This window comes from Homalodisca vitripennis, chromosome 5 (genome assembly GCF_021130785.1).
Source record: "Homalodisca vitripennis isolate AUS2020 chromosome 5, UT_GWSS_2.1, whole genome shotgun sequence".
NCBI lineage: Eukaryota > Metazoa > Arthropoda > Insecta > Hemiptera > Cicadellidae > Homalodisca > Homalodisca vitripennis.
The window spans coordinates 33,631,919-33,658,089 of record NC_060211.1 but is presented as its reverse complement, the minus strand read 5'-3'; the positions used below and the strand labels follow the sequence as shown (position 1 = coordinate 33,658,089).

Genomic DNA, 26,171 nt, shown 5'->3' with positions numbered 1-26,171 from the left:
ATGTGTCTAGCTCGAGCTGAGCTGGTCGAGTTTTTATTACAAGTATTAATTCAGCGAGTGAGCAGTGGATGTGATGTGAGGCGGCGCGGCGGGAGGGGGTACGATGACCTATTAATACCCGACTCCCCTCATGTCTGCAGCTGCACCCCTACAACCGCACCCTCCCTCCCTCCTTCCTATAGCTCGTGGCATAACGCTCCCAGCTGTCTGCATTGCCTGGCGGTAAGTTAACCTATTTACATACTGACATAACCTAAATGTATAACGTTTATTATACAACACATTTATAACTTGTTATGATTTCTTAACGTAGATCGTTTGTGAATCGATGACAGTTAATGTGCATATTACACAGGCGGCTGCTAATTTATTCATCGGCGGAATTCGCAGAACATAACCTCAAAATATGCAAACGAATTCCACTTTCAATAACCGGCTTAAAGATGGTTTCAATGTAAACATTGTAGGAAGACGTTAATATTTCTGAACATCTAAAACATAAATATAAGTAAAATTAAAACGGAACATACCTTATTGTGTTTGTAAGTACAATAAACACTTGATTCCCGATCGTTATATCGCTTTACTGTTAACTAATTAAGGCAATTAAGCTTCTTCTAATTTGATTGTTTGTCGTCTTTATTGATGTTTCACATTCGAGTATTTTATAAAGCTTCTCAATTTGGATAGTGTAGCACTGCAAATACTATCCTGTTTTACTTCCGGGTTTATTTACAGACAGTAATACTTTGACCGTTGTTGAAATTTGAATACATTTCCTGTCTGTTTAGTCACATCCATCTCTAAACTATAATTTTAAAAATAACACCAAATGTAATAATCATAATAAATAATTATTATTTGCACAGGTTTTGACACCAGGTGATGTTTATTGATATAGTTCTTCAATTTCATCATCACATCTCTGAATGTTTTTATAATGATTCAAATTATTTTAGCCTTAATTTTGCCTATATTGGTATAATACAATACTGTGTGTTCACATTGTTGACATTCCTGATGTAATTCACGCCTTTGTCCTAAACAATGAGATTGAACATTGATATTATCAACACATTAACAAAACTTCTCAAACTTCAAGGTAGGCAAAACTTCTCACATTTTTACCAATCTACTGCACCCCTGGTTTATACTAATAGCATGGGCTTTTAAGACAAATTAGTTTTTAAATTACATTTTAAGACAACAGTTTTAGCTTTTATTTAACAAGATAGGTACATCTTTTTGTTTCAATAACTGTATGACATTGGCGACCCTTAGCTAGATATAACATGTAATGTCACTTTGAATACAAAACATTTTGTATGAATTTTATATAAATAGTAATATGTTACATTGCTTTATGGTTCAACCCATTGATAAATAATAATTCAATTTTACATAGTACAAGTTGTAAGTAGCCTAGTAATTAAACTACAAAGGAAACAGCCCACATTCACATATGTTTGAAATGTAACAACCACAGAACATTTTCAAATTAACCTATAATATCTTTCTATGAGAAACAACAAATCTTAGAATTGTTTAAACTCTCTTATCAAGTTAATAGGCCTATTTAATTTCATAAAGCGTTCATAAAGATCACACAAAATTATTATAGAACTTGATGGTTTTTAATATATTTTTAACATACTAGAACTAATTTTGACACAATATTCCAATTTAATAAATAGTACATTTAGCTCATTGTAACAATAATAATTAATTACAGTCTAAATAATGAATAAATAACATTCACAAAGATGAATCTGAAAATAAATGTACAAATAAAAAACAAGGTAACACTTGTTAATTATTGTATAAATTCTTTAGTTAACATAACATAGTATTAAACAATAATATAGTAAAACCAATAAAAGCTGCATAGTTCAGAACAAGGTGATATAGCCATGATATCTTGTCTTCTTGCCACTATTCAATTTTGTGTATTAAGCCCTTTTACTTGTGGATGTGTCCCCTTAAAAGTAGGAATGGTCTAGACTCTAGTAAATGCATAAAAATATTACAGGAAACAGGAATGTTGGTGTGAATTAAATTATAAAACAATCAACAACAACTTGCAACCTTTTAAAATTGAACACTTTTGTATAAATGCAATAGACATTTCGGTATACATTTTAATTTTTTTGTTATTTTGATGAAGGCCTTTATTATTATCTTAATAAGTAGTAATGAGTAATACAAGTTAATAAAAGTAAGGATATTAAAAAGTGTTTGACTAAATAAATTAAACCCTCTTCAATTTCTGATGGTACCGCTTTCAACCCATTCACTCAGGTATATAAATTGGATAAACAAAACATAAATAATAAAATTGGTATTTTTCTTTCTTTGTACCACAGAGATTGAGTTTAAATTTAACATGGTAAAATACTAATAATAGGATAATAAAGAATGTGTTGTTATAATAGTGTTATCTGTAGCATTGAGTCTTCATTTTAACATTGAGTTCCACGCTTACAAAGAGTACGATCCAGGTCGTTTCCGGTAGTTGCATATTTTTAGACTGCTGAAATATTGAGTCGAATTCCATCCTTCCTAAAGGTGTAATGGAAAACATCTTTTAATCTGATCTCCATAATTGCGGAATACCGTTATACACAAGGAATTTAACATTGACAGATTTGCATTGTCTATAATATCTTCTCTGCGTTGTATTGCTTGTCCTCTCTGTTTGATTTGTACTTCAGCGATTCCGCGCATGCGCAGTCACGTGGTTATACCCACATAGTGCTGCCAACTTCTGTGGTTGAAGACAATAAAATGGCGAGAGAAAAACAACGCCACCGTCGTCTGTTATGACAAGAGACCACCAGACCAGCTGACGGAAGCTGCCATCTGTCTATCAGCTGTGCTCTAGACCGGGTAGCTGAACAGCTGGTCTTGGTGGTAATAGTAGTAGCGTATCAACAACTGCCCCCCTCCCCCCCCCCCGCATTTAGTCTCATCTCATCTAGGCTACTCTGCTTCTACCTCTATGCAATGTAAAAATTGCATGACGTATACAAGCAGTTATTGAATTAAATATATCAATTTTGGTGTTCTTGTTTAATGACAAGGATAAGTAATAACCTTTCGACCATTTATATATTGTCCTTCAAACTTGAACTTCGTTACATTACGAAATTTCCTTCATCAATGTAATGCTGTTTTAAAGTTTACTTGTCTTTTACATACAATATGTATAGTATGTAAATATGGATGCCTACTGCTATGTAGTGAGAGCGAATTTTCTTATACATCCTGGTTTTTTGTTTCTTCATATTTTCCCCACAAGATACATATATCCTCAGTCAATTATAAGGGTTTAGGTTGTGGTGAAATAGAAAGGTAATAAATGTGTTAAATGATTAGTTTTTTCTCAGGTAATATTTTTTATGTTTTAAGGCTAAACTACTGGAAAATTTTACGGAATTTAACCGATGTATGGCAGCACCTATGTGGCTGTAATGTAACCGGTTTTAATTTTGAAAACTGATTTGTAAAGTAGACTATCATAGAATATGACTTGTGGTAGAAAAAATGTATTGTATCTGTAATATATCTGTATAAGTTATTGTAAACAACTTGTATATAACATATTAAAATGGAAAATGCGAGTTGTAATTTTTTGACAATTTTTTACGAATTTCAAAATTTCAACTTTTAAAATCGGTTTAATAGTTCGACCAAAACCCTTTTTTCTCGTTCTTTCCGGTATTTCTCCCCTGCCTACACAAGTGCGAAGATTTCAGATCTTTAATTTATATATTATTTGTAGTAATTAAGATCAGGTGGATGTCAGTGGCTTGCGAGTTCAAATAGCTTTCAATTGTATCTTGATGTGATCGGAATTTTGGAGAGGTACAGGAAGAGCATCCGGAAGCAGCGTCCCACGCCTTTGAGAGAAATAACGTATTTTTCCACGAAATGCGATTCTTATCAAACCGTCAAAACGATCTTAACTATAAATATCCTTTCCGGCTTAAGGTCTATTCACACACATCAGTTGAGTCACAGTTCAGTCTCAGTTCAGTCACAGTTCCGTCCGGAATTCGTCAGTCAACTGTCCGTCAGTTGGCTTCAGTCAGTCGTCAGTCACTTTATACAGTGATCTTACAGTCAAGCTTATTTTATCATGAGTGAATTAAATTGGATAATATATAATTACCTCAATGGCTGATTTTACTATAGTAGAGTTAGCTGCAATAGCGATACCCTTAGATGACGAAGAGATTGAAAATAAGAGAAAAAAGCGAAGGATATGGGTTCAAGATTTATGCAAGAAGAGGGAAAGTCAGGGAGAGTTCATCACGTTATTTAAGGGACTAATGGACGATGAAACTAAGTTCTTTAAATATTTTAGGATGACCATTTGATGGTCGTTATGATCGTAACAAACAGTCTTTAAAATATAAACTCAACACAGAAATACAACTTTTATATAAAAACGCAATGCTAATAGCAAACACATCCGTCATGCGACCGTCAGGCATCCGAACAATCCAAAAATATCGGTGGGAAGAAATCTGAAAATGACTGACGGACGCCGGCAGAGCGACTGACGGACCTGCGCCGGAACTGAGCCGGATGAGTGTAGATAGCGCAATAGGAAATCCATTATAGAATACATTTTTTGACTGTGACGTGACTGATGTGACTGACCTGTGACGCGCCGGAACTGATGTGTGTGAATAGACCTTTAGTCGGAGGTAAGTTATTTTCACATGTGGCTGTATTTTCATCTTGACTTGTCGGACTATAGATGCGTTATTAGTTTAGACGTTATTTGCACAAGACATGTGGAGACTAGTGCTACTATAAAGTTACATTCAAATCGCTCCCCAAAAAGCCCATTTTGGAGCAATTGTCCGCTTTTGTTTCCTAGAGGGGTGTCCTAAATTTCATTTCTACCTTTTTCCATTGAAGGTTGAGCAGGATATATCCATGCTTTAAAATTAAATAATTTCAATGAGCTGCCATTTTGTAGTTTGAGGTAAAAAGCTGTAGTTTTCACCGTTCTTCTTCTTTTATCAAGATCTCTCAAATGAGGTGTCACTGGGTCTTTGCATTAAAACATTTTGGGATTTTGAGGAAAAGGGCAAAGTTGTAACAGTGACTAAAAAGTTCACTTCTATTTCTTAGAAAAGTGTCCCGAGTGATCCCTCCATCTTTATCCATCACAAACCAAACAATGTATCCATACTTTTAACTCACACTGTACAGACACATATTATTTCTAAACGCACGCATTGAACTAAATTACGTCAGTCAGTCTATTACTAAAGCATTTGTTACTCTAGGAGTACCACAAGGTTTGACCTCGGGACCTGTACTGTTCAGTAATGTCTCCCTGCGCGCGGACTATAAAACAGCCTTTATTGACTCCTCTCCGCTAGTTTTTCCACCACCTTGTCCCTCTAATGGTGTGCATTTTGGCCCGTTGCTCGGCACAATTACAGCTGCGATTGTCGCTCGTAAACCCCCCCCCCCCCTCGCCGATGTCTCCTACGGCCGCGTTTATGATTTGTCACATTCCTCTGTGTGTAGCTCGCGACAAAAGAAGGAACTCATAGTCTGTCGCGAAGAAAAGCTCTTTTACTTCAAACTCACATAAATTGGTGGATATATCTATACAAACTAAAAACCAGCATTAAACTGTAAATTTGTAAGAAATCTCGGCCGTAAGTCTGTGCTGCGTAGTAAGGAGAATTTCACCATTTATTTTGTTATTCTTAGTGATGGTTATTTTAGACAATCCGTATAGTTTTTTTTTTTTTTAATAATAAAGTTTATACAGGATGTTTTATGAAGCCATGTAAAGTTTTCGGGTGTACACACTCGACTTAAAATGATAATTTATTTTCATAAATGTATACTCGCAAATGGCTATTTTCAGAACTACAGGTTTCTTATATACTTATTTATTACATTACATCGTCAAGTTACGCAAAATTTATTGTTAAACCTTATTGCAACATTTTATTTTCTTAATACTTTTATATTATATTTTATATCAAAAGAGAAAAACTGACTTTATTTTCATAAATCTGGTGGTTTAGTGCAGTAATACATATAACAATATAGTATATATAGTAATATAACAAAATATAGGCAGGCATTAATTTACAAAGAACAAATTTTATATACTTTTATTCTCGCATACATTTAGACAATGACTTGTATTACTAGTCATATGTTTTACAATTAAAGCTGTAATCAATAGTAATAAATAATCTATTACAAATATTAATAACGCAAAGATTGGCTGCGCAAGTGAAATACAAAAATAAGAAATGTGGAAGGGAAAGTTTTATAGACAGCGATAAAAGATTAAAAGGTAAGGTAAACGCTATCTTAGACAATCTTTCCCATTACAGTTAACTAATTAACAAACAATAATAACTTTATGTATTTAGGCACATTTTTATACGATCCTAACAATAAAAATATTTTTGTTATTCCATCCCGAGGTGATTTTATGATTATTATGAACATTGCCAGAGAAATGTGGTAGTAAAATATGGAATTTTTAGCGTTTATAGCTTTTTTATAACAATTCAAGTAAGAAGGGTTTAGAAAAAGAACACAATTTGGCATTTTAATGTTTAATTAGTCAAGCTTGAAATTGAAATGACATTGAATTGTTCGTTAATTGACCTTGGACGCTCATGGTCCTTCTAAAGGATGTAGGCCTACTTGCAATCAAATATCTTTAAGAAAAAAATCATTATTTTAACTTCCATAATACGCTCTTTAGAGGTTTAACACCAGTTCAGTATTGGTGGTCCTTGTATTTGCTGCATTTTATTATGTTTTTATATCCACTTAAAAGGAAAATAAACCACTTCGAAAACTACACTGTTAATTTGGTAAAGCTAACAAGACATTAATGGAATGAATACTACATGAAAATTGAGTAATGATTTTTATATCATTCATTACCTTCCATTGCTGTACAGATGCTTCACTATTGTCGGTTTGAAATGAGATAAAAATTTGGTTTTACAGTGTAAGACTAAACCAATAAGAAGTTGACGTTAAAAAAGTAAAATAAACCGTAGTATTTATGGTGCCATTGTAATATGTAGCCTACATACCGAGAATAGGACATCGTTCAAACGTGGGAAGGAAGGTATGTGTTGGAAGAAAGGAAGGAAGCCGTTGATTTGCGAAGGTAAACAAAGGAGGTTGTAGACCACCTGAAGAAGTGGGTGTCCGGAGTTCGCAGAAGTCAGAGTCACGAAACGCAGAACCTGGGCCACAAACACGTAATGAAGACATTAACAACAGGTGATTGTGGACTATAAACAACGGGCCCTAAATCCGCCCCTTGGGTGTCCGTGGTCTCGCACCTTACTCCGTCTTTCTGCAGTCCTGATCGATGTATCGCGGAATTGACACAAGTAGGACAACTTTACGCAAACACGTAATGAAGACATTAACAACAGGTGATTGTGGACTATAAACAACGGGCCCTAAATCCGCCCCTTGGGTGTCCGTGGTCTCGCACCTTAACTCCGTCTTTCTGCAGTCCTGATCGATGTATCGCGGAGTTGACCTAAGTAGGACAACTATTTAAAAATAGGTCAACTTTACATAAACACTAAGAACACAGGACAGACTTTATAAAAACCCTCAATGTCTATGGGTTAGCATCAACAATGTCGTAATACGCGTACGTTTAAGTTATTAAGAAAATAGTTACTTAAAACGCAAAGCAAAACAGAAAAAAAGATGGAAAACTTTTATGGCAGGCAGGCTTTGTATGGAAAAACTATATATTTTAAACGGATTTTATTTTAACTGTCGCATTCGTCATATAATTATAATCGTAACATAGTAATTGACACCGTAGTGAAAGGACCTTGAGTTTTTATTCACAAGAACATTTTTACACTTTTTGCAATTTTACTGACTTTTAATTATTAATTAGTCTTAGGTTAATGGGAGATGTCTATTTTTTAAAGATATAATTATTTCGCATGAAATGCATTTTAGTTTTCGTGTAAACTTAATATCTTTCGTATGTTTGAAAAAAAAAAAACAAATAAGTGTTACAAGCGTACTCATTTTGTCTTTAAATAACACTTTTTACATAGATAAACGATTAAAAATAAGGCTGTAAAATTTATGAGGTTTAAAATTGGTCTTATTGGGCTAAAATGAAAATGGCTATTGAGATTTACTTATATGAAGAGTATTTTAATTCATGTTAAATTTCATGTTAATTGTGCTGTGTTTCAGTCCCTTTGGACGTTTTTATTTAAACACGTACATCTTTTTTATGATTAGCCAGCAATTCAGTTTTACTGGTAGTCTACCACATATTTTTTCTACCACTCTTAGTCCATGTAGACAATGTTCCTTAATTTTTTTGTCAACTCCAATCCAACGATTTCTTACACCTTATCATAACCATTAAGAATTGGAAACACCCTTTGCATTATAAGAAGCTTTTTGTTCCGTATTTATTTACAAACTGTATACACCATAATGTTATGTCTTAACCTCCTTCCTGAAAGTTAATTTTACGATTACAAAAGCCTACAGCCGAAGAGGAGTCGTACATTTTACTGTTGGCTCTCGTGAATGCCTCTGAAATTGTGATCGTGATTTACAAATGTTGCCTCTTGTGCTGGACTAGGCTCACACTAAACAAGGCTTATGTCTTCTGAGGCACTTGTTTATTTTATGGTGGATTATCTTCCCTTTGTGTTCCTGGCTAGAGTCGGGTGTCCTGACACTCGTGAGTACGGTACGCGGCCACTAGGATGCGCTAATGCTGCTAAATGTGTGGTACCTGGACAGTGGCTCTGCTAGAGTAGTCTGGACCTCATCTCGCCGACTCGTGGGAGCTGGGATGTAGGTACCTCAAGCCGAGGCGAAAGTATAAAGATTTTGCGATTTTGATACATAATTTTCGTATACGCCAAGGCACGTATGGTTAAAGTGCTACTACAGATTCCACAAAGTCCTAATTGTGTATAAGGTTTCCAATTTCAAGCATATATTTCATGGCTGTTTTGGTAAGCGTCAATTCTGTGAGGGTATAGAAGGATGAATTATATCTACATTTTCAGTTTTCCTGTTTACACTGCGTCAAAATTATTCTAGATTTCAACCTTTGTCGCGAGATGAACTGAAAACTTTTGAATGCCTAATTGTGTTCCACCAACCACGATAATTTTACACCTGTACACAAGAAACGGAAGGTTGATTTTCAGCATCCACAATGTGGTGACACCTATTAGAAAATTGTCAATACCATTTTGATTGTATCAAGAACTAACCAATGTTTTCTGGCGTCATGGACATTCGAATTCACTTTTATTTGATTATTTTCAGTTGTAGTGAATGAACTTAATATTATTAACTACATAAACTACATATTATTGTAGTACAGGTCAGTTGATAGTGAGTGAAGCATACAATTTGTGTATCATTAACTACACAGTTTTCTCAATACATAAATACGTTTGCTCCCTGTGTTATACACAAGATATACTCGAGCAGATTTATACACTGCAATATAAATATAATATCGTATAATTGTAATATAAACATAAATCACACAAACAGCTATTCAGTAACATGAATTTCAGGAAGGAGAATAATATTATTAATTTATTAACGAAAGATTCCAACATTAAACGCACTATTCATTAAAATGAAACTCAACATCAAACTCATACATTTTCAACGAATTAAAAACTAAAAAAAACCATTAAAGAAAGTAATTCTCTTTTTTGCATTAGGTCCGTGAATACAACTGGGAATAATGCAAGTCTACAGTAAACCAACGTCATTCACCTTGGAATAACAATCCAAGCCTTTAGTAAATCAATGTCATTCGCCTGGAAAATATAGTTATAGTTAACCAACGTCATTCACCTTGGAATAACAATCCAAGCCTTTAGTAAATCAATGTCATTCACCTGGAAAATATAGTTATAGTTAACCCAACGTCATTCACCTTGGAATAACAATCCAAGCCTTTAGTAAATCAATGTCATTCACCTGGAAAATATAGTTATAGTTACCCAACGTCATTCACCTTGGAATAACAATCCAAGCCTTTAGTAAATCAATGTCATTCACCTGGAAAATATAGTTATAGTTAACCAACGTCATTCACCTTGGAATAACAATCCAAGCCTTTAGTAAATCAATGTAATTTGCGTGGGAATTCAATCTTGAGTGTTATTTATTAACTCAGTTAAGTTAAATTCACATAAACTATTTTTTGCACCTGTAACAGTTTTCCAGTCTTGTATGCGACGTACATTGTGATTTATTTTAACAAATGCCCTCTCATAACAGATCGATAACAATTTTTTTGTTTTGATATCAAATATGACTTTATTTTGACAATATTACATAATTTAAATGTTAAAAATGTTGGTCAATTAAATTTTTTTATTTTTCTACTCCCGCGTTTTATATCAAATATGTGTTTTTTATTCATTTATGATTTTAAGTAATCATTTGTTATTAAATATAATTGTAGAAGATTAAGTATTACTTAATATTTTTTTCACAGAGTGAAACTAAATTTTCTATAGATCAAAATTATTCTAGATTTCAACCTTTATCACGAGATGAACCGGAAAACTTTTGAATGTATAATTAATGTTCCACCAACCACGATAATTTTACACCTGTACACAAGAAACGGAAGGTTGATTTTTTGTATCCACAATGTGGTGACACCTATTAGAAAATTGTCAATGACATTTTGATTGTATCAAGAACTAACTAATGTTTCTGACATCATGGACATTCGAATTCACTTTTATTTGATTATTTTCAATTGTAGTGAATGAACTTCCATAAACTACATATTATTGTAGTACTGGTCAGTTGATAGTGAGTGAAGCATACAATTTGTGTATCATTAACTACACAGTTTTCTCAATACATAAATACGTTTGCTTCTTTTATTTATTCACAGGGTATACTCGAGCAGATTTATACACTGCAATATAATTATATCATATAATTGTAATATAAATATAAATCACACAAACAGCTATTCAGTAACATGAATTTCAGGAAGGAGAATAATATTATTAATTTATTAACACAAGATTCCAACATTAAACGCACTATTCATTAAAATGAAACTCAACACCAAAATCATACATTTTCAACGAATGAAAAACTAAAAAAAAACCATTAAAGAAAGTAATGCTCTTTTTTTCATTAGGTCCGTGAATACAACTGGGAATAATGTAAGTCTACAGTAAACCAACGTCATTCACCTTGGAATAACAATCCAAGCCTTTAGTAAATCAATGTCATTTCCGTGGGAATTCAATCTTGAGTGTTATTTATTAACTCAGTTAAGTTAAATTCACATAAACTATTTTTTGCACCTGTAACAGTTTTCCAGTCTTGTATGCGACGTACATTGTGATTTATTTTAACAAATGCCCTCTCATAACAGATCGATAACAATTTTTTGTTTTGATATCACAATATGACTTTTTATTTTGACAATAATACAACATTTTTATTGTGTACAAAATTTAAATGTTAAAAATGTTTGGTCAATTAACATTTTTTATTTTACTACTCCCGCGTTTTATATCAAATATGTGTTTTTATTTATTTATGATTTTAAGTAATCATTTGTTATTAAATATAATTGTACAAGATTAAGTACCGGTATTTAAAATATTTTTTTCGGAGTGAAACTAAATTTTCTATAGATCAAAAACATGTCCCTTTCTAAAGGTATAAATTCTTCCACATATTGTAAAAAATCACATTTTTATCTTCAGCCGTTTTTACTTAGACCTTATTACAACATATTCAGAATTTCTTATTTAAACCCCTGCTATTTCACGTAAAGACATGAAAAAAGTTTGTACTTTTTCTGTCTTCAGTCAAGGTATCGGCTATGAATTTAACATAAGTAGAGAAGGAAAAGACAGATACAGGTTTCAAAACCGGCTCTATCCGTAAACTTTGTGAAACAATCTAAAATGAATGTTCTAATTCTGAGATTCATTACACGTAGTATTGCTAATGCAGCGTAATTGACATAAATAATACAATTCCGTACCTCATTGGTATGTAAATTACAACAGCTATTGAATAGCTTGTGTTTCGTATGGTACTGTACACCAACATTAACGTTCCAATGATAATGTGCTGTAATGTGATTCAAGTTTTTATCCGGAACAACAATTACGTCCATTAATAAATATGTGTTTTCGGTTTAGTTTTTTGCCGGACCGCCAACGAAGGTGATGGATCGTAGAGCAGCTACATTGAGATCACAGAAGTTCGGTAGCTGGCAAAAACTACTCTAGTTTTTGATCACTCGCTCACTGCCGAACACTATAATCATGGCCGAGTAACGAATGGACCCCAGTATCAATTATCGATAGTTCGTGTGATCAGGAGGGTTGGTCGTTTGTTCGCTCCAGGCGCCGCGCGCGCCCCCAACTCCACTCATTACAACAAAGGTTTGTTTAGAACATGTTAATCTCCGGCTGGCGGATACCCCAGAGCGCTTCGTGCGCTCAGAGACACTATTGTTGATTTACTCTGTGGCAGACTGTTGCCCGTAATGGATACTCGGCTGGGTGGCCACGTCCTTCAGGCCGTCGCTTTGTAGAACAGACGCGCCTGGAAAGACCTGTAAGGAAAATGGAAAGATGGATCTCGTAAATCGATACTACGGCTTCAGGGTGCTCTTCTTGTAGTCTAGGAGGAGGGGTTTTTTTTAATCGATAGAGACATTTCTCCTAAAAATATTTTGTCAGCTGCGATATTTACGGTGGTGGTCGAAATAGGAAAGCACCAAAAGGGTTAAAACATATTTATTAAATAATCATTTTTAGTTGGACACACTTCAAATCCACAGTCAGACACGTGCGTCAGCTAGCCGTTTACAGATAGACGATTTGGAAAAAAGCAGCGATTTTCACCCTTTTTTCTTCTTATCTGGCGGTGATATAACTATTACCTATGTATGTGTCAGACGGTGGGGTTTAAATGTGGCAAGCTAAGAAATATGTGATCTAAGAAAAATTGTCGTACGATTACCTTAATTACAATTACATTCACGTTTACTTTGTCGGTACCGTTCTAGACCTGTACCAAAATAGCGCGGCTGAAGATCGATTTATTTCGTAGGAAAAATTCTTGTATCGATTTTCAAGTTAACCAGGTTTTGAGATAATGCAATGTTTTAAGCTCATCTGACAAATGTTGTTAAACATCTATCTTCCTTTCCCTCAAAAAATAAGAAACTTGTATTACATTTTGTAGTAACAAACAAAAGAAGCATTGGCAAACAAATTACTAATAAACGTTGGTCAAGAAATAATATTTGTTAATTTTTTGGATATTTCCAAACATAGTGTGTACGCTAAAAGCATTTACGGTAATTTGTACAAGTAGGAACAGCTTTTCAGTGGAGAAGAAGAAATCCTTAATAACACGATTGTGTTTAACAATTAAGTTGTAAAATAATTTCGTTGTAACACATTGACTGCTGGGGGGCGCAACTTGTTTACTTATTCCGGTTATTGTTACCTAAGTCTGTACACGTACCATGTCGCAGTGAAGGTGTTAATGTCAGTTCCGGTTAAATTATAATTGGTGTGCACATGTAATCACGGATGTGGTTATGAGTTAAGGCAAAGAGAACTATAATAAGCAGGAAACATAAACCCGTATGCTCACTTTGCAGATAAACCTCGCCTTCGGTATGAAAACTCGTTATATAAGGCAATTAAACACGTTTTCCATGAAGTAAAACCATATTCTAAAAATTAGGCAAAATTCCAAATTCAAGAGAGAATTGCGAAGATTATTGTATTACCATGAATGAAGTCCAAACAAGAATAATTCAATGCACACAATCGTAATCGCTAGTATATTGCATTATTATGTAATTAATTCAACATTATTTGTTATTTTAAAGACTATTGGATTATTTGTAATGATAAGAGTAATTTTTATAGAATATAACGTCACACTTATCATTCCAATGCACATAACGTAGAGCAATATTGGGGAAGGTTGTATTTCCACTTCCACTTAGTGCAGCGTCTGAAGTCTAACACTGTGAGAGACTTGACTCCTGGATTCTGGAATCAACATCCATCTGAAGAGATCCAAAACAGTCGGCGACGAAGAAGCTCAAAACGAACTCTCTACATCGTTTCGAAATTAGATACAACTGGACTACAACCATATGTATTCTAGATGAGGTTATGTTCTGATTGTCTCATCAGATGCACAATTGAGGGCACTACGATATTTCTGAGACGATCCCAAATCACGGTGGAGCAACCGAGTTTTCTACACATAACGTAGAGCAATGGTGGGAAAGGTTGTATTACACCCCTTCTGTCAAAGTTTAACGCTAAGAAAGACTTGACTCTTGGAATCTGGAATCAACATCCTTCTGAAGAGATCCAGAACAGTCGGTGTCGAAGAAGCTCAAAACGAATTCTCTACATCGTTTCGAAATTAGATACAACTGGACTACAACCAAATGTATTCTAGATGAGGTTATGTTCTGATTGTCTCATCAGATGCACAATTGAGGGCACTACGATATTTCTGGACGATCCCAAATCACGGTGGAGCAACCGAGTTTTCTATCACATAACGTAGAGCAGTAGGTGAGAAAGGTTGCATTACACCCCTTCTGTCAAAGTTTAACGCTAAGAAAGACTTGACTCTTGGAATCTGGAATCAACATCCTTCTGAAGAGATCCAGAACAGTCGGCGACGAAGAAGCTCAAAACGAATTCTCTACATCGTTTCGAAATTAGATACAACTGGACTACAACCATATGTATTCTAGATGAGGTTATGTTCTGATTGTCTCATCAGATGCACAATTGAGGGCACTACGATATTTCTGAGACGATCCCAAATCACGGTGGAGCAACCGAGTTTTCTATCCATAACGTAGAGCAGTAGTGAGAAAGGTTGTATTACACCCCTTCTGTCGAAGTCTAACGCCGTGGCAGACCTGACTCCTGGAGTCAACATCCATCTGAAGAGATCCAAAACTGTCGGTGTCGAAGAATCTCAAAACGAATTCTCTACATCGTTTTGAAATTAGATACAACTGGACTACAACCAAATGTATTCTAGATGAGGTTATGTTCTCATTGTATCATCAGATGCACAATTGAGGGCACTACGATATTTCTGGACGATCCCAAATCACGGTGGACCAACCGAGTTTTTCTATCCATAACGTAGAGCAGTAGTGAGAAAGGTTGTATTACACCCCTTCTGTCAAAGTTTAACGCTAAGAAAGACTTGACTCTTGGAATCTGGAATCAACATCCTTCTGAAGAGATCCAGAACAGTCGGTGTCGAAGAAGCTCAAAACGAATTCTCTACATCGTTTCGAAATTAGATACAACTGGACTACAACCAAATGTATTCTAGATGAGGTTATGTTCTGATTGTCTCATCAGATGCACAATTGAGGGCACTACGATATTTCTGGACGATCCCAAATCACGGTGGAGCAACCGAGTTTTCTATCCATAACGTAGAGCAGTAGTGAGAAAGGTTGTATTACACCCCTTCTGTCAAAGTTTAACGCTAAGAAAGACTTGACTCTTGGAATCTGGAATCAACATCCTTCTGAAGAGATCCAGAACAGTCGGTGTCGAAGAAGCTCAAAACGAATTCTCTACATCGTTTCGAAATTAGATACAACTGGACTACAACCAAATGTATTCTAGATGAGGTTATGTTCTGATTGTCTCATCAGATGCACAATTGAGGGCACTACGATATTTCTGGACGATCCCAAATCACGGTGGAACAACCGAGTTTTCTATCCATAACGTAGAGCAGTAGGGGGAGTCAACATCCATCTGAAGAGATCCAAAACAGTCGGCGACAAAGAGGCTCAGAACGAACCCTCTACATCGTTTCGACATCAAAGACTCCTAAACTGCAACCAAATGAAATTAGATGAAGTTGTTTTCTCATTGTTTCATAAGGTGCGCGATTGAGGGCACTACGATGTTTTTGGACGATCCCAAACCACCGTGGAGCAACCGGGTTTCCTACACATAACGTAGAGCAATGGTGGAAATGTAACTGATCGTAACATTTGTATTACATATGGTGAAACATTTTTAAAACTGTAGTCGATATATGCTAGAAGGGCAACCAGAGTGGTCACTATTAAGCTGTAAAGAATACAGCAAATAATCACTCACAGAGATTTGCACTTCACACATAAACATGTTACGTTTTTTATGTATGCATGTTACGAGCCATAAACGCAAGCCCTCTCGTCATATCAAGTTGCTACGCCACTGATCTGGCAAACTCTCCGCGATATAAAGTAACCGTCTCTCGACTCAGTACTACGGACAGAGCCTGCGTTATGTAGCCTTGATTTCGGCGATGTGGACATGCCACGATACATCATCCAGTTTATGTTCGGCAAACCCTCCGCCGAGTATAAATCCTCCTTGATACCATGGGAATATGGCTCTATTACCGCCCGGCTGTTTAGGGCCAGTTTTTCTTGCCGAATACGACGTGTCGGACCGCAGCTCTGTGTTGATTTTCCGGTTGATTTCATTATCTCGCAGCACCATCGAGGAGCTGGACTTTGCGCTGGAACGACGTTGAAAGGTTTGAAGACCGTTAAATGTCTACATTACTGAAAAATGTTTCTGTGATAAAAGGATTTACAACACGTACAACAAGGTTGTAATAATATTAAATTAATTAATCTTTGACAAGGTCTTTGAGAGGATTTGGATGAGCTCTAGCGAATATTTTTACGTTGATCTTCTGAGTAACTTCTTTTATGATTCGTAGGATCAAGTTTGAAACGCTCAATCAAAACTTCTCCGGTGGGACCATGGGAACTAAATTCGTGCAAACCTACGAAAACTCACAGTATTGAGTAAATAGGACGCATAGCTTACACAAACGAGTTACGATCAGCAGTATTGTGGTGAACCACGAGTTAATGGCAGTAGACTAGTTTCTCCCTTTGTTAATTCACTCAGCTGCTCCCTCCGGGGTCGGTGACAAACCACTAAAGCTCCTCAAAGATTCCGCAAGGTTCTGTAACGTTGCGGCCGATTAAACTTCAATTATTCTGTTTGAAAACAAACAGACCACAGCAGAAAGCTGAGTCCTAAATGCGATCAGACAGACAGAGGGAGGTAATTGTGACAGATCGAGCCCGGGGCTAAGCGGACAATCTCTTCAGGGAAGCGAAGCGTGGTCTCGGCGACATTTGATACTCGTCGCCGCGAGCTCTGATAAACAGCTGAACAAGCGGCATTCGGTACGGTTACTTAGGGTTTTCAGCTGTAGGCCGACGTTGAATTTTCTCTATTTCTTTTAATGTTTGATTATAATTCCGGTAGAACCTGTAAATCAAAAAGAGATTGCTATGAAAAGTCCGATAATATTGTAGTCAACTATTTCTTATAATGGTACTCTCAAGGAACATGGAGTTCCTCAATGTGTTGTACTTGATCTAATGTTTTTTTTTCATTTACGTTTAGTTTAAGTAATGGTAATATCTATAATTCCTTTTAGTACAAAACTAGATTTCATATATTTTAATGATGATTCAATTCCATATTTAAACCTGCATGCATAGTCAGATTTAGAGTTTAAATCCTTTTGGCGGGACAGGAGGGAACTACATATATTTTTTAAACATGTTAATAAGAAATCTTGTAGTATTACAAATGGTGGAACTTTCGACCTCATTTTCATAGTCTACAAAGTATATAACAAATAAAACTAGTTTACAGTTTATAAAATATTATACATTATTGATTTAGATTACTCAATAATATTTTATTCCAGAATTTGATTAGATTTGACTATTTTTACTTCGTGTCCATAAAGTGTTACCCACTAATCTCAAATAGAGAAGTTGAGTTTCCTTATCTAACACCGAGTATTTATTTATCCATTCTCAGAACAGCGTAAACAATCTAAACTGCTGTCAAAACAAACTCACTATTATTTTAAGAAATTCTAATTTTATCTTATCAGATACCGTTTCACTCAATTATAATCCGGGGTTCTTATGTAACATTTTATAACTCAACTTCACATTTAACAAGTCAATGCGGATGCAATACTATGTGTATTTCAATGTGTACTACAATGTAATGCTATGCGGGTCTTCCTGTGAGAAGTCTGAAATAGGAAGTATATGGAGGTTAGGGTGACAGTGTTAATATAAATGAAAATTATAACGAAAATGTATGAATGCCCACGTATAGGTCCATTGTTAGAGCCGTGAATAAAAATGCTTGAAAGTGTATTCGGAAAATTAAAACATTTTTAAAACAAACCTTAATGTGTGTAATCTAACAAATACTTAATTTTCTTGTACATTTAGTTTAAAATTGCTTTCTTCCTGTAGATTTGTAAAGATATGGGTAAACTTACATAATGTAGCTTTTGATTTTTCCTGAGTATTACAGTGGGTTGCGATTACGCATTTATGCATAATATTTTGATCGCTTAATCTTTTAGTATATCGTTATAAGTTTATTTATGGAGTAAGTTATTAGATCTTCTGCAAGTTTGTAGCACGAGAAAGAATCTTTGTTTATTAAAATTAATTTGTTTATAACTGAAGTAAAATTTGCCCTCTGAGCAAGAAAAATAGGTAATTTCTCGTTTTAATACACTTTAATTTCACAAAGTTAATATGAAATATTTTGAAAAAGAAGTTGACATTTACAAAGTATTCCCTTACAGGGTAGAAAAGAAATATTGAGACTTGTTTAAAGGACATTGAATTATTTATAGCCAAAGGAAAGTTGAGTGGAAGACGTAAATCTGGTAGTTTATATTATAATTACTACGAAGTAAAACAAACGCCTGTCTGGCTCGTCTTGTATGGTATTCATTTGACGCCATCTTTAAAAGAATAATTGTCACTTTTAGCTTCATTACAGATTTCAAATGATTATAGGCATTAAATATACATACAATATATCTTCGTTTGCGGTTTATAATTGCGTCTTGTAATTAAAACGGAATACTTCTTTTAATTAAATGGTAGAATTCTTCTTCGGGACATAAAGCTCAGAAGACGTATACTTACGGTTATAATTATAGAACAGAATAGCAGAGTGGCCTAAGACGTTGGACTTTGGTTCTGAGTTAGAGATAGCGCAGGTTCGAATCCTGTCTGTGACCGTTGCACTTTTATCAGTACCATCGACCTTGTACTGTATCGACACTCCCCTTTAATCTTTTTGATAAGATCCTCGCACAGGCCAGTGGTCCATGAGGATGGACAGAATAAGTCTTAATAGGGGTTCAGCCTCTCCTTAAAAAAATAGAATTGCAAATCAATATCTTTAATTCTACGATATCCCCAGATTCCAGGCCAAACAGAGACTAGAAATAGTCGATAAGTAATAAACTCTCTGGATGCTGCAAAAACTGTTGGACATTAACGACAAGATGATGAAATGTGTCGCAAAGGTGTAATAACCGTTTAATTGTTGAAATTGTGTAAATGAAAATTTGAACATCAGTTGATGATCTTATGCAACCTTTACGCCACTGGCAATATTTCCTGTCATATGGGAGACGATTCTTAAGGAATTGATGGAAAACATCAAATGGAAACATAGACTACTCGGGTTACGTCCATATAATTTTAAATGTCTTTCTGAGGCAAAATCAGCAAGAAACCTTTGACATTTATATAGGGTAGACTGTATACAGGTTTTTCATTTCGGATACTAAATAGCATATATGGTTTCATCGATGTGATTAATCATAAAATGAACAGAAGACAATAAAAATACAATAAAATAAAACTTGGACAAATTTGTAAAAAGTGGGGTTCCTTTAAGAACTGTGCTTCGTTTGTAGAGACAACCATTTAAAAAAATTTTCCAGTATTTTTTTTGAATGCCAAAATGGTATTAATACTTTTTAGCTGTATTGCTGTATTTACTTTCAACTTTAACGTAAACTCGTCTAGAGAATACCATTTTAAATCTACTTCTTTCATGCTCTACAGCTTAGAAGTGGATCTCCGAAGGTAATAAGTAAATAAATTCTAAATCCGAATTTATTTAAGTATGAAAGTTTCATTTTACAAGTTGAAAAATTACAAAGTTATTACACCGCGCCGTGTCAAGACGTTCACCATTCGTCCACTGCAAGAGTTGAGATAATATGGATCAGGGGAGGCCTTATTAGTCAAGCTACTGTATGTTGGAATTCATGTCGCTGCACTATATGTGGAACTAGGAATGCACTGTCCAAATGTTAAATCAATATTGCTTGAATAGTTCTTATCTATAGCTGACATGATATTTTATAATGGAATTTTTGCTTTATTTATAAATTTTCAAAAGAACACCATCCTATGCCATAAATTTCCGTTTCAGACACGTAATAGCAACACAATTGCGATGGTTAACGTCCAGGTTAATCGTAACGTACGCCTCAAAACGTTTCCCTCTTTTTTGGATAATATCTCAGCACGTGGCCGACGCTGCGAGGTACAACCGTTCCCTGCAAGAAATATGGGGGTTGAGTTTGTTTACGGAGGTTTACGAGCTCGCACGTCAGCAGAAGATCAAGTGCGCACACTTAGGCGGATTTACGCGCGGCATTACACTGCAGGGGCCCGGGCCGTGGTGAGTTATGGGCCGTTGGGACAAGGGCCGTGCCGTGGGTACGGGGCCTGGGTGTCGAGGATCGCGGAGGTGGAGAGGTTATACTCTGTTGTGTTGGCAGAGCTAAGGTCGAAGGCGTCTAAGGAAACGTGTACATACAGGGTTTGGAGAACTGGATAGTACGTATCTACCTGGATGTACTGTTCTAGAATGTCTTCTCTTAGGTTAAATTTCTCGAGAAGGATTAAATCGTTGTATTGAAATGCAATTCAAATCATATTTCTGGACTAAAAAAGATTGAGGGCAGGAATGTGACTTCAAACGTGAGGATGGTACTCTATTTAATTTAGCAAGAGAAGGGTTATCTTGGAATATTGAAATGTAGCTCATTCATTTTTCTGGATTAAACATGCTTGAGAGCAGGAATGTGTCGACAAACATGAGGTTCGTACTCCGTTTAATTTAGCAAGAGGAGGATTATCTAGGTGGATTGAAATGCAACTCATTCATTTTTCTGGATTAAACATGCTTGAGAGTAGGAATGTGACGTCAATACATGAGGGAGGTTCTCTGTTTAATTTAGCAAGAGAAGGATTATCTTCGTGGATTGAAATGCTACTCATTCATTTTCTTGGATTAAAACATGCTTAAGGGCAGGAATGTGACGCCAGTACATGAGGGAGGTACTCTGTTTAATTTAGCAAGAGAAGGATTATCTTGGTGTATTGAAATGCAGCTCATTCATTTTTCTGGACTAGACAGCTCGTGGGTAGGAATGTGTCGACAAACACGTGGGTGGTACTCCTGTTTGTTGAATGAAATTAGTTAAATAGAAGTTTTACTGTACCAATATTTGAAAAGGATTCAAAAAGGACTGAAGTTGTAAAATAGAAGGTAACGAGAACATCACGCGTGAAAGGAGGTGCCTGTATCCTAGTTCTAATTCTTCACTGGTCACTAATTTATGTTTTGGATTTTTTATCCAAAATCCGCAAGTGGTACCAATCAAAGCGGTACCAATCCCGAGCATCATCCGCAGCTTTGGTGGAAACCCATTATTATCGATTTAAAACGCACCTCACGCCTTTTCGTACCTAATTAATAAGGAGCTAAGTCCATTATAGTTGAGTTTACCTCCAGTTCACCTTTTGTATTGCAGCGTCTGGTATCTGACGCTGTCTCAGACTTGACTCCTGGAATCTGAAGTTAAGCTCGTCTGAAGAGATCCAACGAAAGTCAGCGACGAAAAAGCTCACAACGAAACATTACATTTTTTCGTTGGATCTCTTCGGACGAACATGACTCCAGATTGTAGGAGTCAAGTCTGAGACAGCGTCAGATACCAGATACTGCAATAAAAAGGAAGGTGAACTGGAGCTAAACTCAATATTAAATTGAGTCAACTCTTCTTACCATAGTTACGTTTCATTATAGTGTTAGCAAGTAGTGACTGCGGCTGGAGCTCAGGTAGTTTACACCAACTCGAACGCAGACCCATACACACTAGTGCAGGGTATTAGGACTGGCCGTAATTCCGCACTGTTAAGTTACCTAGTCCACCTCCACAATCAAACCCAAATTTATGTTCTTTGCAGTTTTATCTTAAAGTCGTTAGTATGTATTGATTGTAAACATTATGACAAGAAATCACTTTTCTTCACAAACGTACTGTCGCTGAAATTGGCACAGTTTACGGCTGAGTCTTGGGTTATTACGGCTGAGTCTTGGGATGTTACTGAATAACCCGGGACTGAAAACCATAGGAGCTGGGCTTATCCCTCTGCGCACGTGAGTGTGGGGGTGCGTGTGTGCGAGGGATCTACCTTACCTTTCAGCTGAAATCCCTAATTGATAATACTGTAACTAAAAATCCAGTCGACCTAGACCTAGTAGGCTTTGAGATTGACATTATTGCTGCCTGAGATACTCATGCACGATATGTAGACGATGTAATGAACTTGACAACGTATTTGCAAAACGGGATTAATCTAAATTCTATCACAGTTTTTGAGTATTACTATGTGGAATTATCCTACATTTTATGCATATTATTGTGTTAGATTTGGTCGGTGAACTAGCTGTTGCTGTGGCCATCTCAGGAGAGGGCTGAATAGAAGGAAATCCAACGGCCTTGCCATGTACTAGCCACTTTAAAACTGAAGTCCGTGCTGTTCATTGTGTTTTACGCGCATGTTAGTTTTGTTTCTTTGAAGTCAAATGTGTTCAGGACTGATAGTACAATATGCTAATCATCGTCCATTTTTATTTGCTCCAAATCTCCAAAACCTCCTGGACTTTAGTTTGTTTTGATGATGGAAGGATTGTGAAGGAATAGGACATTTGCCTTCGTTGAGTGATACAATACAATCGGTAACACTACGTTTCGAGATCTTCAATCTGATCTCTTCTTCAGGTAAATGACTGAACAAACGGCAAGTGAAGCTGCAGAAGCGTCACCTGAGCAATATTCCTTGTTTACTTCACCGACCGAGAATTGCGTCCGAAACTGAAGTTCGTGCTGTCCATTGTGTTGTACGTGCAAGTTAGTTGATTTTCTTTGAAGTCAAATGTGTTCAGGACTGATAGTACAATATATAGGAATTTCATTTGCTCCAAAAAACCTCCTGGACCTTGGTTTGATGATGGACGGATCGTGAAGAAACAGGATTTTTCCGGACATTTGCGATTGTTGAGTGATACAATTCAATCACTACGTTTCGAGATATGCGATCTGATCTCTTCTTCAGGTGCTTAATAAAAGAATCAACCTGCAGTTCAACAATGCATGTTGGGACGCTACAACCATGGCAAGTGAAGCTGCAGAAGCGCCACCCGAGCAATATTCCTTGTTTACTTTACCGACCGAGAATTGCGTCCAACGGCACCTCCGGCCGCAGTAACTCACGCCCAACTCAGCCTGCGACTGCGACCATGTAATTGAGCTGTTCAGTACATAAACCATCTCTTGCAGCCAGCAGCCACCATTACAACATTTCTGTCTTGACGTCGTAAAAGGCGCATAAAGTACGGAGAGACTGAGGCCGTTTTGGCGCGGTGCTCACAGGGCGAACTGCCATTACTGGCTTTCGTTAAGTAAATCATAAATGTCGTGTTGGGACCGAAGTGAGTGAACAGGCCAGTTTTGTTTGCAAACTTGTATTAGATGTGAGGAGCCCATCCTGCAATGGACACTGCCTTAATAGAATCTATCAATTCCAAGTTATAATGATTGCCAGAAAACAAAACTGAAAACTACTCTGTATATTAACCTCAAAACAGTCACGTTGGATCTTCTTAAGCACGGATTCAGGATGTAATCCAAAAATTAATTTAATTTCAATTCAGAAGTAAGACTTTTTTCCCCATTTAAACCATCTTTCTGTAATATGACTTTGCTGATCAACTTGTATTACAACGTGGTGGTTTTAAATTGATGAACGAAAGTTCAACAGCTTAAAAAGGTACAATCGGTTTTTGATTGGAATTTAAAACATAAAAAACCCTTTTAGATCTTTCCACGTGGAATTGCAACCATTCAAATTAGAAAATCAGGAAAATTTGATAACCAGGGCTAATAAACACGTCTAACGACAACCACAACATAATTGTATTTCATTACAACACGTACATAGCTTCAAGGAATGCGATATTTCATACAGGCTTATGACGTACACTAGATACGGCTAGATTATAAGGTACACTTAAACACTATTTTATATGGCTACAACTTCTCAAAGAATGATCCAAGTCTTTTCTGTTTTCCTTGGCTTCTTTAAAGAGTTGTAACTAAAATGCGTTTTGCATTGTAACTTTAAAAATTGTTTGAAACAAACACAGATTGGAATACCTTAAAGTTAATGGCCGTCATAGGGTTTATTTAAGCTTTTACAATTAATTTATTTAGTAACAAAAATATTTATTTTGCTCTGTTACTATATTCAGAATATATACCCACAGAGTCCATTCCAGATTAAATGTGACCCGGACCAGCACTTCTGGGCCTTCAGGGAATTTCAAGCTCTCCTTCGTCACCTGAGTTTAGAGCGGGGGTTGTGTTCCAGTCACCACCTCTTACGACCACCACCTGTAACCGTTAATACAGTCAGATTGTATGTCCACAGATGAGTCCATCCCAGAGTGACTGTTACCCGGACCAGCTCTTCTGGGGCTACCAGAACTTGATTTTGGAGCGGCGTTTGTGTCCAAGTCACCCCTCACCATCTCTTACGACCACCACCTGTAACCGTTACTACAGTCAGATTGTATGTCCACAGATGAGTCCATCCCAGAGTGACTGTGACCCGGACCAGCTCTTCTGGGGCTACAGGGAGCGCACCCGAGCTCTCCTGCGTCACCTGATTCTGGAGCGGGGGTTGTGTCCCAGTCACCCCCTCGTCACCTCCTACGACCATCACCTTTACCTGACCACGGCACATGTGGAGTACTGTCGTGGCTTGGAGCAATGGCCTGCCCAGGGCACCGACCTCGTAGCCCTTCGGACCGCGTGTTTCAGGGGTTGCGATCTCAAGTTCACCTACTGCGATCGCACCGCAACCTCCCTCGCAGACGAGGACAAGAAAATGCACAAAGATGGTAGAGAAAGTTAACGTTTGCCCTTTGATTCGCTTTATTACATGTTTCAATACGTCCAAGTATATGTTCTGGAGACGTATAAAAACAATGTTTTTTATCAACTTAAAGTAAATGTTAAATAAAATACTGTTTTTACTTAAATAGACTACTATCATAAGCCGGAGACCTCCACAAATATGGATTAAATATTGTACAAGGTCGGCTAGAAATGTATTATTTATTTTAGTAGTTAACGTTTTTTAATAGTTTAGTTAGTTAAAGTAAAACAATGTGTTCCTTATAATCATATCATATGAAAGTATTTTTGCAATTTCTCCTATTTTTATTGTTGAATTCAGCTGCATGCTTGTCAAGTTGTTGCAGGCTTGAAACACAAATATTAACACGAGTCAAGTACACTAAACATAACTTTACTCAATTCGGTAGTACAGTACTCGTAGGTGAGTCAATCTCTCCTATTTTTGTTGTTGAATTCAGCTGCATGCTCGTCAAGTTGTTGCAGGCTTGAAACACAAATATTAACACGAGTCAAGTACACTAAACACAAATTTACTCAATTCGGTAGGACTCGTAGCAGAGTCAATCTCTCCTATTTTTATTGTTGAATTCAGCTGCATGCTTGTCAAGTTGTTGCAGGCTTGAAACACAAATATTAACACGAGTCAAAGTACACTAAACACAAATTTACTCAGTTCGGTAGTACTCGTATCTGAGTCAATCTCTCCTATTTTATTGTTAAATTCAGCTGCATGCTTGTCAAGTTGTTGCAGGCTTGAAACACAAATATTAATACGAGTCAAGTACACTAAACACAAATTTACTCAATTCGGTAGTACTCGTAGCAGAGTCAATCTCTCCTATTTTTGTTGTTGAATTCAGCTGCATGCTTGTCAAGTTGTTGCAGGCTTGAAACACAAATATTAACACGAGTCAAGTACA

The 26,171-nt window shown here is 36.2% G+C and overlaps 1 protein-coding gene across 1 annotated transcript; it reads left to right on the top strand.

Annotated features, from left to right (window-relative positions):
• Positions 1 to 26,171, top strand: LOC124363407. The gene is made up of 2 exons (XM_046818657.1): positions 1 to 222; positions 24,914 to 26,171. Exons 1-2 carry the CDS (start codon positions 1 to 3, stop codon positions 25,244 to 25,246), a joined length of 555 nt encoding a protein of 184 aa, XP_046674613.1. The 3' UTR covers positions 25,247 to 26,171.

Bases quoted from the DNA above. Each gene is read 5' to 3' on its own strand.
- LOC124363407 (XM_046818657.1), top strand. From the start codon at position 1: ATGTGTCTAGCTCGAGCTGAGCTGGTCGAGTTTTTATTACAAGTATTA. The intron at 223-24,913 runs GTAAGTTAACCT...GTATGTCCACAG, and splicing joins GCTGTCTGCATTGCCTGGCG to ATGAGTCCATCCCAGAGTGA.